Here is a 15,891-nt window from a genome sequence, read left to right as displayed (position 1 = left end):
CCCCCTCACTTATTTGTACGGTAATTTCTGAACAGACTATAGCCCTGTAACTTAACCGTCCAGCCATGTCTCAGATATCCCCACCATGTCATAATTATGTTCCAACAAAGTTAATTCTAATACCTCCATTTTGTTGGCGAGGCTTCTGGCATTAGTATACATGCACTTTATGTATCTCTCTGTACCTCTATTCTTTCTTAAATTATAAACTGTTCTAACCCCACTCCCCATGCCACCCCCAATTTCATTATATGTGCCCAGGTCTCCATCTTCCCCTCCTATAAAATGAATACCCACCCCACAATCCCTAGTTTAAACACTCCGCCAGTCTTCTAGCCATTTTCTCTCCCCAGCACAGCTGCACCTTCCCCACTGAGGTGCAGCCCATCCCTAGCGTAGAACCTGTAGCCAACTGAGAAGTCGGCCCAGTTCGCCAGGAACCCAAATCCCTCCTTCCTACACCAATTCTTGAGCCACTTAACCTCCCTAATCTCCCGTTGCCTCTCTGGCATGGCACAGCCAGTATTTCAGAAAATACCACCTTGGCAGTCCTTGCTTTAAGCTTGCAGCCTAATTACCTGAAATCATCTTTAAGGACCTTCCACCTACCTCTAACTTTGTCATTTGTGCCAATGTACACCATGACCGCTGGATCCTCACCAGCCTCTCCGAGTAATCTGTCAACCCGATCAGCGATGTGTCGGACTCGAGTGCCAGGCAGGTAGCACACCGTTCGATGATCCCTGTCTTTCTGACAGATTACCCTATCTGTTCCCCTAATAATTGAGTCCACCACCTGTCTGGCCTGCCCTGCTCTCCTATTTCCCCCCTTACTGGAGCAGACACTCCTATGGCTTTCAGAGGACATGCCTTGCTGCAGCAGTGCTACCCCTGCACTGACACTCCCCTCATCTGCCAACTTGGCAAACTTATTGGGGTGTGCCAGATCAGGACTAGCCTCCCTGGCGCTCTTTCCTCTACCCCGCTTTCTGTCACCCAGCTAGCTGCTTCATTGTCCTGCATCTCTACCCTAGCATCCCCCCCCCACCTATCTCATTGAGCGTCTGCTCAGTGAGCAGATGACTCTTTTCCATATTGTCTATGGATTTCAGTGTTGCCAATTGCACATTTAGATCCAGTATCTGGGCTTCCAAATGCACAACGTACTCACATCTCGCACAGCAGTATGCACCCTCGACCGGCTGTTCAAGGATTTCATACATGTGGCAAGATGTACACTGGATGGCATTGGCAATAGTGGAGCACATTCCTAATGGGGATTGCACCAGACAGAAATAAGTAAAAATAAATAAAAAGTATTAATAAAATATAACAGCAATTCAGTAATACCTCCCTTGGAAACTCCCTGAATCCAAAGTCACTGAATCACAAGTCAGACACTTACCACCGTTCGCACTTACGCTCCGGTCACACTCGCTCAGGCAGAAGATTTAAAAGATTTAGAGATTTTTATTTTCCCCTCAGCAGCAAACCACCCTGCAGCTCAAGTTAGTGAGTTTTACTTCTACATATTCACAATACAATGTCCATACCTTCTGTACAAGGTACACACTAGTGGCTCTTTCACTTGCCACTAAATCGAGAGTATTCCCTTCATCAACAAAATAGCTCACGTCTGCAATATGGACTCCAATTTCAAAGTTCCCTGTAGAAAAAAAAAACAAAAAAAAAAACTGATTAAATTAAAATGTCTAACTCTATGCAGTTTAAGACTCACAAGGTTTTTTTTATGCTCGTTAAAACATACGATTGTACACAGGTAGGATTTGGCTCTATTTTAGCTCACCCGGCGGTAATCAAGTGACGGCTCACGACTTGTATACTTGCAGTAACGCACCAACCACTTTCTTCCTGCTTCTCAAAATTAATGAGAGAAGCAATAGAATAAGGAGCAGCATGTGATAAAGGAAATCACAGATGAGCAGGTGTTTTCCAGAAATTAAGGTGTTTTTCGTGCTCAGCATAAGATTCTGCAATGCAATTATCTGCAATCACACTGACAGAAGATTCCAAAACCCTGCAGTACACACTGTCAGGATTCCCCTTTACTTCCAGCAGGTGGTCACATGACCTGTAAGTTTTCAATTTCCTTATCTGCGGACTCATTACAACCTACTTCTCATCAGCTTCATTCAATGTTCTATTGAGAGCAACAGGTGAGAAGCTGGCATGTGATTGCAGGTATGTAAATCGCATACTTGCTGTCACGTGCCTTCCCGCAAGAGCTGGAGAAAGAGGAGAATATGATTGCAGAAATTTAGGATGAGGCCAAGAAATCACATTGAATTGGCACAAAGTGAACGTTATAATTTTTCCACCAAAATGCCTTTTCAGTGCTTAATATTTTGTGCCAAGCGTGGGCCACTGCATAGACCGCTCTCTGACCTTTATGCTAGGGTTTCTTGCATATGTGCAGGGTGTACCTAAACAACTATAAGGCTCCCAAGAGAAGAAACATCAAACACATTTTCGGCCTCATTTAGTGATTGACCCAGTAAGCGGCCACAACTGCATAAGCTTTGAAGTTAAAAGAAAATTCTTCAGAAAACCACACACCTTAAAAGACTTCTTATGGGAAGCAGTGACCATGTGGAATGAAGGCGAAAGACCAGCACTGCACCGTGGTATTACATGTAGTGTGGTCACATATGTGATGTTTGATAACAATTACAGTGAAAGGTGCAACGTAAAAAAGAAATTAGTATCCAATGCACCATATTGTGCACAACTCGTTTTACCAGAGCTAGACATCCGTACACTTAGGTGTGCTCTCCTGAGCCTAGTATTGCCATATACACTCACTGGCCACTTTATTAGGTACACCTGTCCAACTGTGTGTTAAGACTTAATTTCTAATCAGCCAATCACATGGCGGCAACTCAGTGCATTTAGGCATGTAGACATGGTCAAGACAATCTCCTGCAGTTCAAACCGAGCATCAGTATGGGGAAGAAAGGTGATTTGAGTGCCTTTGAACGTGGCATGATTGTTGGTGCCAGAAGGGCTGGTCTGAGAATTTCAGAAACTGCTGATCTACTGGGATTTTCACGCACAACCATCTCTAGGGTTTACAGAGAATGGTCCGAAAAAGAAAAAAAATCCAGTGAGCGGCAGTTCTGTGGCCGGAAATGCCATGTTGATGCCAGAGGTCAGAGGAGAATGGGCAGACTGGTTCGAGCTGATAGAAAGGCAACAGTGACTCAAATTGCCACCCGTTACAACCAAGGTAGGCAGAAGAGCATCTCTGAACGCACAGTGCGTCGAACTTTGAGGCAGATGGGCTACAGCAGCAGAAGACCACACTGGGTACCACTCCTCTCAGCTAAGAACAGGAAACTGAGGCTACAATTTGCACAAGCTCATCGAAATTGGACAGTAGAAGATTGGATAAACGTTGCCTGGTCTGATGAGTCTCGATTTCTGCTGCGACATTCGGATGGTAGGGTCAGAATTTGGCGTAAACAACATGAAAGCATGGATCCATCCTGCCTTGTATCAACGGTTCAGGCTGGTGGTGGTGGTGTCATGGTGTGGGGAATTTTTTCTGGGCACTCTTTGGGCCCCTTGGTACCAATTGAGCATCGTTGCAACGCCACAGCCTACCTGAGTATTGTTGCTGACCATGTCCATCCCTTTATGACCACAATGTACCCAACATCTGATGGCTACTTTCAGCAGGATAATGCGCCATGTCATAAAGCTCGAATCATCTCAGATTGGTTTCTTGAACATGACAATGAGTTTACTGTACTCAAATGGCCTCCTCAGTCACCAGATCTCAATCCAATAGAGCATCTTTGGGATGTGGTGGAATGGGAGATTCGCATCAGGGATGTGCAGCCGACAAATCTGCGCCAACTGTGTGATGCCATCATGTCAATATGGTCCAAAATCTCTGAGGAATGCTTCCAGCACCTTGTTGAATCTCTGCCACGAAGAATTGAGGCAGTTCTGAATGCAAAAGGGGGTCCAACCCCTTACTAGCATGGTGTACCTAATAAAGTGGCCAGTGAGTGTATGTGTATATATGAGCCCTCGAAAACCTGTAGGGGGTATGTGCTGGATGGGCACGGCTGAGCACATTTTCCAGTGCACAGTATAAATATCGTAAAGGGGATTATCTGGGACTTTGTATGATATAAAAAAAAGTCTAAGCACTAACAGGCAAGTACTTGCTACTTACCTGCCAGTTGTGTCCAGCATCATTCTTTACAGTCACAGACTAGCTACTGCTAGTGATTCAGTTGCCTCCGCGGACCTTACGTCGACAGAACAGCAGCTTCTTTTCCGCTCTGCTCTATTGACAGGGCAGGACTGCCGCAGGTAGGTAGTAACTGCATGTTAAGCCCCCGTTACACACTGCGATATCGCTAGCAATATCGCTGTAAAGTCACTGATTTTGTGACGTTGCAGCGATATTGCTAGCGATATCACTGCATGTGATGCTTACCTCCGATAGCTCCCCCGCTGCTCATCGTTGGTCGCGCGAGAACTCCCTGGACCATTCCAGCGACGCGTGGAGCCGAGCGGGAGGACGCAGGATCGCCGCGTCTGACAGGTAAGTAGCGACCCCCGTCCCCAGCGATGTCGCTGGTGAGATCTGCCTGTGTGGCAGCTCACTAGCAACCACTTAGCGATGTACCAGCGATCCTGACCGCGTCATATCGCTAGTCGGGATCGCTGGTGCATCGCTAGGTGTAACAGTACCCTTAGTCTCAGTTTTTTTTTTTAACAAAGTCCTGAATATCCCCGTTTAATATGGTTCTGCAGTTGCATAGGTTTCCAATTCTAAAAAGAAAAATTACAATTTTGTACTACCTGTGGAAAACAGGAAGAAGAGTCCAAAGCTACATGAAAAAACATCATACTTTATGGAATATGAAGAGGCACAAGAGAACAGGATAAAATATCAGGCAGGAATATAGTCCATAGTCAAAAGAGGATAGTGATCAAATACCCAGAACCAAAACAACCTGATTAACAACAATGGGAGTCACACATGTGTAATGGGTTGAAGGTTAAGATAACAAAAATAATAATATATACCAGGGATGTTTATCATATAAGGTGCCCAAATTGATAAAAAAAATATGCTAATTATGCCGAAGGATCCCTAAAAAAGAAGCTAAATGGGAACGTAAAATGGGTACCAAAGCCCATAAAGCTCAAACATCAAACAGTAGTAGTCTAAGGATTCTCTGGCGCAATGCGCATAAGTGGGAGCAAGTTATTGCACACTAACCCGCTAAATAAAGAGAAAAAAAATAAGGTTCATAACCTCCCAAACGTACCCATGATGACAAGACCTCACTGTGGTGAATCAGGAAACCCCAGTTTTTTTTTTTTTTTTTTACAAAGTCCCGAATATCCCCGTTTAATATGGTTCTGCAGTTGCATAGGTTTCCAATTATAAAAAGAAAAACTACAATTTTGTACTACCTGTGTACAATAAATTTGCAAAAGAAAGATGCAATAAACATACTAAAAGCAAGCACTTTATTTTATTAAAAATGTCAATTTAAAAAGGAAGTCGCATGGTTACATAATTGGAGGGGGACATGGTAAGTATATTAAAAGGGAATCTGTCACCAGGTTTTTGCCACCTAATCGGAGAGCAGTATAATGGAGAAAAACAAAGACCCAGATTCCAGCAATGTTTCACTTACTGGGCTGCTTCCCGCAGTTTTGATAATCTCCTGCTTATACAACTGATTTTATCACTTGAGGACTAATAACCCTGCCGGATCTGTATAACACTTTCTCCATAACTGACTGACAGCTTTCTGCCTATGCACAGTGTACACAGAAAGCTGCCAATCGGTGATGTGGGCAGGGATATATAGAGCTCAGCACGCAGATCTAAAGCAGATAAAATCCCTGTTATATCAAAACTTCATCAAGTAGCTCAGTGACACATCAATGGAATCAGGGATTCTGCACCTACATAATGTTTTTCTTAAATGGGGAAGCAAAAATCTGTTGAAAAATTCCTTCTACACGTTTAATAATTTGCCAAAAAATGACCAAGGTTAATATTTTAAATAGTTAATGTAGCATTCTATTGCTTAGTTTATTAAATTAAGAAACAGGAGCACATGTGGGTGACTGCAGCAATGAAGTTCGTACACAGCTCTGAGAACAGTTAAGGTCCAAGCAAAAAGTGCTAGGACAGTGAATGGATGCCAGAAATAAGAGGTCTATGGTTTGCGCAACTACATAACATTAGGACCTCAAAAGATAATCGGCACCTTCATCAAGGAATTAATGTGAATTAGCATGATAAAGTGCTGATAAAACCAATAAAATATGAAATTATACTCTAATGGGATACATCTGGACGAAGTTGAGTCACTATACACAAGCATCAGGCATCCATATGCATTACAAACTGCATTGTATTCTTTATTTTACAGATGGGCGATAAATCAGAACTGGTACAGTTGACCATACAACTACTTGAATTTGTGACAATCTATAAAACTTGTGTGTTCAATGGGTCCTAACAATATATCCATGGTACAGCTATGGGTGCAGAATGTGCACCTGGTATGCTAACCTAATAGTGGGACTGAGGGCGAATGACCTGCTTCAGTCAGACCAGAATGTCACAGTGCACCGTATCATGTGGGTAGATCATGTTCTTGTTCTGGCAACTAGGACCATTAACCCCTTCATCCCCAGGTGATTTTCAGTTATTCTCTTCCTTTTCTTCCAAGATCCATAACTTTTTGATTTTTTCCAGCCATATGGAGGTATGAGGGCTTGTTTTTTTGCAGGATGAGTTGTACTTTTGAAATACACCATTCTGTGACAATGTACTGGATAACATCATAAGAAAAAACGAACAGCACTCCATCCGGGTAAAGATAAAGTTTGCTTGAAAAAGACCCTTAAGGGTCGAAAAGTTGCATTTGGCAGAATAAAGATGTCATAAGATACTTCATCTTCACCCGGATGGAATGCTGTTCGTTTTTTCTTATGATGGTTTGCTCTCCAATTGGGTCATTGGAGTTTTGAACCTGCATTCTGATGGTTGAGTGCTGCTGGCTGTACCTTTCCTATTTTGGAATGTACTGGAAAATGAGGGAAAAAAAAAATCCAAGTGTGGTGAAATTAAAGTGCAATTCCAATTTTTTTTTTATGAATCATGTTCAATGTAAAACTGACAGAGCAATATGATTAATCAGGTCAGCAAGAGTACACAGATAAAAAATAAACTAAACTATAGAGGTTTGGTATAAAAGTGATGAAAAAAAATTGTTGCCATTTTCCAAGACCTGTAACGTTCTCATTTTTCAGGATATGGGTCTGTTTGACGGCTTATTTTTTTGCACCCTGAGCTGATGTTTTTACCGGTAACATTTTGGGGTAGATCAGATGTTTTAATCCTCCCTTAGTGCACTGTATTTTTGTTGCAGCAAGAAAAAAAATGTAATCCTGGTGTTTTTCTCTCATTATGCAATTTACCAATCAGATTTCTTTGATAGATCAGACATTTCTGAAAGTGGCAATACGGAGTGTATTTTTTATTGTTTTTATTTTAAATGGTTCAAAAGGTAGGTTATTTAAACTTGTGTTTGTTATGTTTTAAAACTTTACTTTTTACTATATTTTAAATAGTCACCTTAGGAGTAGAGTTGAGCGACTTATTTTTTTATGGTCGAGTTTCGTTTCGTGAAACCCGACTTTTCCAAAAGTCGGGTCGAGCAAGATCGGCCGATTATAGAGAAAAGTCGGGGTCGTCCCGAAACCCGAAACCCAATGTAAGTCAATGGGGAATAAAAGTCGGCAGTGAGAGGAGGACAGGAAACACACCTACAGTGCTCATTTGAATGCCAAAAGCATCAATTCTTCTTACTTAAGCTGGTCAACCTTAATTAACTTCATAATACAAGTTACGCACTGAAAAATGTGGGTTATTTGGCTAAAGTTGTGGGGGGGGGGTAGGGCTGGCTCCAGCTTTTCATGTGCCCTGGGCGAAAGAGCGCCCCTTTAACACATAATACCACAACTCATCATGCTCCGATACGGCAGAGAAATAGCGGTATAGTACAATGAAAAATACTTCACTTTTTACATCTCATGACGAGGCCCATCTATTTCTCCATACAGAATCATTGGTCCCATATAATGTTTGAAACAGTATATGATGAGCTCCACATAATGCTACAGTATATGTTGGTCCCCATGGATGAAGCTCCAGTCTTATGGGCCCAAATAATGCTCCAAACATAATGGGCCCCATTTCTAATGCTCTAGTGTATAATGGGCCCCGTAAATGCTGCTCCAGTGTCTGATGTCCACCTTTGGAATGTTCCAGTGTATGGTGGGCCCCATCTATCATTCTCCAGAGTATAGTGCTCCCCCAAAAATTGCTGTCCCAACATTGAAAACAATGAAATAAGTCTCCTCGCTAAGGGAATCCCTGTACTAGTCTGGACTCCTCGTCGTCCCCATCTTCCATCTCACTGCACAGTATTTCAACCTTGCAAGTGCTGTGATCCTGAGCAAGCAGAGGGGGCCCACTCGTTGGCGACGGCACTGGCACAGGGCCCCTGATAGTACGGTGGTGTGTCTGATGGCGGGTGGGCCGAACCTTCACTTTCATCTGCAGCTTCCTCTTTGTCACCGTGTAAGATGGAACTGTATATGGGAAGGGTAACCTGAGTTTCATCAGGGTCAGATTCAGGCCGGGTAGCGTGCGAGGGGAATGTAGTGGTCTGGGTCAATGTACCAGCAGATTCATCGAGCAGTGGCTGGGCATCAGTGCACTTGTGTCGGCCCCAGGAGTACGGTCGCCACAGTGGCATTACCTTCCTCCTAGGGAGTGTGATGTCATGCTTGGGAGCAACGAAGGATCTCTCTAGCAGTTTAACTGATTGGGCGGCGTTATTCCCACGAGTCATGACCCTCCAAACAGCGTTCATGAAGGCAAAGTGTTTGTTTTACGTGGGCAGTATGGTTGCAAAGCTGAACCTTAAAGGAATGTCCAGAAGGGCACCACCAGGAGTGGAGCCTACGGCATAATTTGACTCAACACGGGCAACCTCAACCATGCCAGCTACAGAACAGATGCACACATTGCAAGCTTAATTCCGTTAACGAACGAGACTCCGTCATGCCCCGCGGTCCGAGTCCGGCTTACTAGAGGGACACGTGAGGCTCTGGCACATGAGATTGGCCAATAACTGGTGTGTCATGCCCTTACATGTCCGTGGCTGCATGTGCGCTACACTGAAAAGGCCAGCGTTTGTCGCTTACAGGTGCAGATAACCCGCTGAACAACGTTAGTGATGGGGATCACTGATTACAATTATTACTCGCGAACGATGATTTCCCAGTAAGTGCAGGTCAACCGCAGTTCCGGAATTAGGCCTAACCGTCATTCCTGAAAAAAATGAAAAACTTACGTGTGCAAACCACAGGTGCTGTAGCTTGCTTAACAGCTCGCCAGCCGTTCTCACGCCCAGTATGGGTTACACGTGAATGCACAAAGGTGAGAAAGGGTACCGTATCCCCGGATAACATGTATGGATAGCGTACACATTCAAAAGATATGTCTATACATCAGGAGGCAGGCTCAGACGGTGTAAGGCCCAGTATGGCTTGCAAGTGATTGCACAAAGGTGAGAAAGGGTACCGTATCCCCGGATAACATGTATGGATAGCGTACACATTCAAAAGACATGTCTATACATCAGGAGGCAGGCTCAGACGGTGTAAGGCCCAGTATGGCTTGCAAGAGATTGCATAAAGTTGAGAAAGGGTACCGTATCCCCGGATAACATGTATGGATAGCGTACACATTCAAAAGATATGTCTATACATCAGGAGGCAGGCTCAGACGGTGTCAGGCACAGTATGGATTTGACGGCCCAGACTACACAGCGGAGGAGCAGGGAGAGGTAAAGATTGCAAATGCTGGGGCCCTGCCCAAGCAAGGGGGGCCCACTCGTGGGCGTCGGTACTGGCACTGGGCCCCTCATAGTACGGCGGTGTGTCTGACGGCGGGTGTGCACCACCACCGTCAGTGACACTTGATTGCACTATGAGGGACCCTGTGCCAGTGCCCGCGCCCAAGAGTCGGCCTACCCACCTGTCCAGGGCAACAGCACTCGCACGGTGTCGTGCGCTAGGTGGTGACCCCGGCCATGGGGGGGGGAGGCAGCACAGTTAGGGAGTTTTAGAAAGTGGCATATGTTGATGTTGGACATTCAGCTGATGCAAAAGGCGAAATAGGTCAAGTCCCAGGAAGAGGTGGACCAAAGCAAGCCATTTTTCTGTCACCCTATGTGTCATCAGGGGAAGGTGGGACAAAATCCTTGGAAACCCATGCATGGTTCATTTTAATGAAGGTTAGATCATCCACATTTTGGGTTGACAGATGGGTCCTTTTTGCTGTCAGGATTGATCCAGCTGCACTGAAGACTCTTTCCGATAGCACACTTGCAGCTGGGCAAGCGAGCTCCTGTAAGGCATATTGTGCCAATTCAGGCCAGGTGTCCAGGTTAGCAGCCCAATAGTCAAAGGGGAATGACCTGTGTGGGAGAACATCGATATGGGAGGAAAAGTAGTTTGTAACCATAGTTGACAACTGCTGTCTCCTGTCACTTTCCATCGATGCTGTATTACCAGTTGTGTGAGCGGTACTTGAAAAATCAGTCCACAACATTGTCATGAAACCCCTGTCTCCAACGCCACTTCTGCTGTGTGCACCATGAACACCTCTGCCAAGCTGCCCCCGGCCCGTACGGCTCGTGTGAGAACCATCACCGCTGCTGTGTGCTGGGAATGCCTCAAGCAACCGATTTACCAGAGTTACTTGTTTATTAGCCAATATTAGGTCAAGGTTCTCCTGTGGCATGATGTTTTGTAATTTGCCTTTATAGCGTGGATCCAGGATGCTGGCCAACCAGTAGTCGTCATCGTTCATCATTTTGGCAATGCGGTGGTCCCTTTTTAGGATCCGCAAGGCATAATCTGACATGTAGGCCAATGTTCCCGGTATCAATGATGCACTGCGAGTGCTGGTTGGAGGAGCACTTTCTGGCAAATCCACATCCCTCCAGTCACGCACAAACCCTGTACCAGACCTTGCCACGCCAACATTTTCACTTGCCCCACGAGATGCATCCTCCTCCCCTAAGTAATCATCCCCATCATCATCATCATCCTCCTCCTCTTCTTCCTCCAACTCGTCCAGGAGAGGTCCCTGAGCAGACAATGGCTGAATGTCATCAAGGATTCCCTCCACCTCTTCCTCCTCATCAACATTGGCTGCAGACGCCTGCTCCTTAAGGTGCGTCAAAGTTTGCATGAGCAGACGCATAAGTGGGATGCTCATGCTTAGGATGGCGTCGTCTGCGCTTACCAGCCGTGTGCATTCCTCAAAACACTGAAGGACTTTACAGAGGTCTTTCAGCTTCGACCACTGCACACCTGTCAACTCCATGTCTGCTCTCAAAGTGCCTGGCCGTGTATCCTCCCACAAATGCATTATGGCCTGCCTCTGCTCGCACAGCCGCTCCACCATGTGCAGGGTGGAGTTCCACCTTGTTGCAATGTCGATAATGAGGCGGTGGTTGGGAAGGTGGAGCAATCGCTGCAGCTTCTGCATACGAACGGAGTGTACAGGCGACCGGCGGATGTGCGCGCACAGTCTTCGCACCTTATGGAGCAGGGCTGTTAACTCCGGATAATTTTTGAGGAAGCACTGCACCACCAGGTTCAAGGTGTGAGCCAAGCAAGGTATGTGGCTGAGTTTTGAAAGGGCTATGGCTGCCACAAAATTACGTCCGTTATCACTAACTACCTTGCCTGCCTCAAGATAAAGAACCGAAACTACCATGTGATGTACACGAACCACAGTTAAATAATAATGTAAATATAAATGAAGAAAATCTAAGAAATATATAAAAAGAATAATGTTTATTATAATATCTAGCACAATACACAATAATGTAAAAAACAAAAAAACAAATATAATAGTTAAAAAATGTGGCACAAAAAACACCTCAATATAATAGTAATAACATACTTGGATGTATTAACCACTGCAGAAGAGAATATTTTATGGTAAGAAACAAAATAATGATCCCCTATAAAACAGCAGAGAAAAATGTACATATATATATATATATATATATATATATATATATATATATATATATATATATATCAGTGTACGTATATGCAGTGAACAAACAAAAAGGATTTGTAATGTGAAAAGAATACACAATAAAAAATTAACAAGTGTAAAACACTGGGTAACAATTTGTGATGATAATGTGCTTTTAATATGTATAAAAGAAAATAATATAGAGATGTGAAAAATGTATGTAATATAATAGACTGCTGAAAAAGTAGGGTAAAAATTTTTTTTCACAAATATACTATGCCAATATAGAAAAAAAAACACCAGCACTGGAATATAATAAACCAATCAATTCTTAGTAACCATAAAAATAATAATAATAATAATAATAATGATAAAAATTATATACCACCAGTGTTAGTAAAATTAGTGATTGCACACTACTAAGGATAAAACGCACCAACCAACCAAAGGACCTCTTAACCATGAAGAACCAGACAGGGTGTATTTATTAATTTATATTTTATTTTATTTATACAAGTGGTTACATTAAAACCAAAAAGAGTGCGCGTATAGGAACAGTTTCCACAAAGTTGTAAAATAATGAGACCCAGTTTATATATATATATATATATATATATATATATATATATATATATATATATATATATATATATATATCTCAGATATGCATACCCCACATGTTATAGAATAACAATTTGAAAAGGATTGTAAAAAAAGTGCAAAAATTACATAAAAATCATTATAATACATAAAAATAAATAAACAAAAAAAGTGCAATGTGCAAAAATTGTCACACTGTGAATCATATATAAGAAAAAATATTTTAAAAGGGAAAACACATAACCGCATATGCTTTTAAATATCAATTGTGTATATTCACAAAGCTTCCATATATCCAAAGTAAAGTGCAGAGTGCCTGTGCAATAGAATCATGCACAATATGTGAAGCAACCAGTGCCACCTTTTCATTAGATAATTATAACTCTTTACATATACAGAGGTATGCCATAGATAGATCCTTTACCTATAAGGGTCACCACGTTACTATCACACGCTCCCCTAACTGACGAAGGAGTTCTTCCGAAACGCGCGTCGGGACGCGTTATTGTGGCCATCTTGCCTCTACCACTGCTCTCCGCCTACCGGGTAAAATATTATGCTCTACCCAGGTTTATGCCCTTTTTATTACTGAGCGCTGGACATTTTGTTTAGTCCACTATATTATATATTCAGTCTGGTGCTGGCTTAGATTTAAGACGTGTGTGTCTTTGGTGGATGTCACGGCACATGCGCCATTTTACTCTGCACACCTGAGTCAGTCTTATGCTTTTTTCATTACTGAGCGCTGGACATTTTGCTTAGTCCACCACACTATATATCCAGTCTGGTGCTGGCTTAGATCTAAGTCTTGTACTGGCCCATGTCTATTACATAGCGCTATATGATAATTTAATCCACTACACGGGTTACCATATTAGTTTATGTATTCTTATACTTGGCACTTTATTTATTGCACGACTTATTGCACGTCCTAATATAGCATTCTCTTTGTGCTGGTTCATGCTTTATATTTAGCGCTATATTGTGGTTTATTATATCATTTGGTTTTTTACTTTTTGTGTTATAGTAGCGCTGGACAATTCAATTATTATATACATGGTGTGCTGGAGACATATATACAAATTTTTTTCACATAATCGCACATTAGTTTTTTGATTGAACTTTTTTTCTCCGTGTTGGCCCATGTTTACTACATAGCGCTACACGGCAATTTAATCCATCACATGGGTTCTTGTGTTAACACTTGAGGATTTGATACTCAGCCTTTTGTACACTTAAGGGGGTTTTACACTAAGCGATATCGCTAGCAATATCGCTAAAACGTCACCGGTTTTGTGACGTTATAGCGATATTGCTAGCGATATCGCTATGTGTGATACTTACCAGCGACCGGCTCCCCCGCTGTCCATCGCTGATCGCGCGAGAATGTCCGGCTCCATTTCTCGTCGGGCGCTTCCTGCTGAGACTTCCTTCTGTGACGACGAGCGACGCTGGAGGCGGGCGGGAGGACGCAGGATCGCTGTATGTGAATGGTAAGTATCGTGCGCTGCGTCGCTGCTGAATCGCTGTGAGGTCTTTCTGTATGAAAGCTCACTAGCGATCATTTAGCGATGCACCAGCGATCCTGACCGGGTGGGATCGCTGGTCGGATCGCTGGTGCATCGCTAAATGTAAAAGGGCCTTTACTATGGATTGTGCTGATTTATGTCTATCTTTATAGCGCCTTGTGGTAATCCAATCCATTACATTAAGTTACATACCTTGTGATCGATTCCAATATATAGTGCTATATGTGCATTTATTCTAGACTCTATGCCCTGCTATTAAGTATTATATAGTTTACATAATGGCATTGTATATTTGTGAAAAAAAATTTTTACCCTACTTTTTCAGCAGTCTATTATATTACATACATTTTTCACATCTCTATATTATTTTCTTTTATACATATTAAAAGCACATTATCACCACAAATTGTTACCCAGTGTTTTACACTTGTTAATTTTTTATTGTGTATTCTTTTCACATTACAAATCCTTTTTGTTTGTTCACTGCATATACGTACACTGATATATATATATATATATATATATATATATATATATATATATATATATATATATATATATATATATGTACATTTTTCTCTGCTGTTTTATAGGGGATCATTATTTTGTTTCTTACCATAAAATATTCTCTTCTGCAGTGGTTAATACATCCAAGTATGTTATTACTATTATATTGAGGTGTTTTTTGTGCCACATTTTTTAACTATTATATTTGTTTTTTGTTTTTTACATTGTTGTGTATTGTGCTAGAAATTATAATAATAAACATTCTTTTTATATATTTCTTAGATTTTCTTCATTTATATTTACATTATTATTTAACTGTGGTTCGTGTACATCACATGGTAGTTTCGGTTCTTTATCTGATACCGGATGGTCTGCCATCCAACTTTAAAGGAACACATTGCTAATTTATTACAGATTTTTACATTTCTGATTTATATTATATATTGCTGGTGTGTTCCTTTACGTTTTCTTGCCTGCCTCAAGATGTACACTGCCCAGCCATGACTCGGTTTGTCGCTTCAAGTACTCGGCCAGCACCTCGGCGGTGTGTCTGTCGCCCAAGCACATCATCTGCAACACAGCCTGCTGACGTTTTCCACTAGCTGCTCGATAGGGGGACACCTCGTGTGCAACAGTGGCAGCTGCAGATGGAGTGCTCGTACGACTGCGCTCTATGGACGAGCTTTCGCTTCTGGAGGAGGAGGGTGGAACGCCTACAGCCAACTGTTTCCTATACCGTGGGCTAGGCAGCACTGTCCCACCACCGCTGTCCCCTGTGGACCCTGCATCCACCACATTAACCCAGTGCGCAGTGATGGACACGTAATGGCCCTGGCCATGCCGACTGGACCATGCATCAGTTGTGAGGTGCACCTTTCCACTCACTGACTGCTTGAGTGCATGGACAATGCGGTCTTTCACATGATGGTGGAGGGCTGGGATGGCTTTGCGAGAGAAGAAGTGGCGACTGGGTAGGTCATAGCGTGGTACTGCATAGGCCATGAGTTTGCGGAAAGCTGCGCTTTCCACCAACCGATAGGGCATCATCTCAAACGAGATTAGTTTGGCAATGTGGGCGTTCAAACCCAGTGTACGCGGATGAGAGACTGAGTACTT

General features: G+C 42.9%; 1 protein-coding gene across 2 annotated transcripts in view; it reads right to left on the bottom strand.

The window, feature by feature from the left end:
- Positions 1-15,891, bottom strand: part of DIS3L2 (DIS3 like 3'-5' exoribonuclease 2) — a 663,234-nt gene that overhangs the window by 258,116 nt on the left and 389,227 nt on the right. For both annotated transcript variants that reach the window (XM_073589330.1, XM_073589329.1), the window contains one exon: positions 1,554-1,666. In XM_073589330.1, the coding sequence (XP_073445431.1) occupies positions 1,554-1,666 (113 nt within the window). The remainder of the gene's footprint in view (positions 1-1,553; positions 1,667-15,891) is intronic.

This window comes from Dendrobates tinctorius, unplaced genomic scaffold, assembly GCF_039654945.1.
Source record: "Dendrobates tinctorius isolate UK_male_01 unplaced genomic scaffold, ASM3965494v1 ptg000107l, whole genome shotgun sequence".
Lineage (NCBI taxonomy): Eukaryota > Metazoa > Chordata > Amphibia > Anura > Dendrobatidae > Dendrobates > Dendrobates tinctorius.
This window is presented reverse-complemented; position numbering and strand designations above follow the sequence as displayed.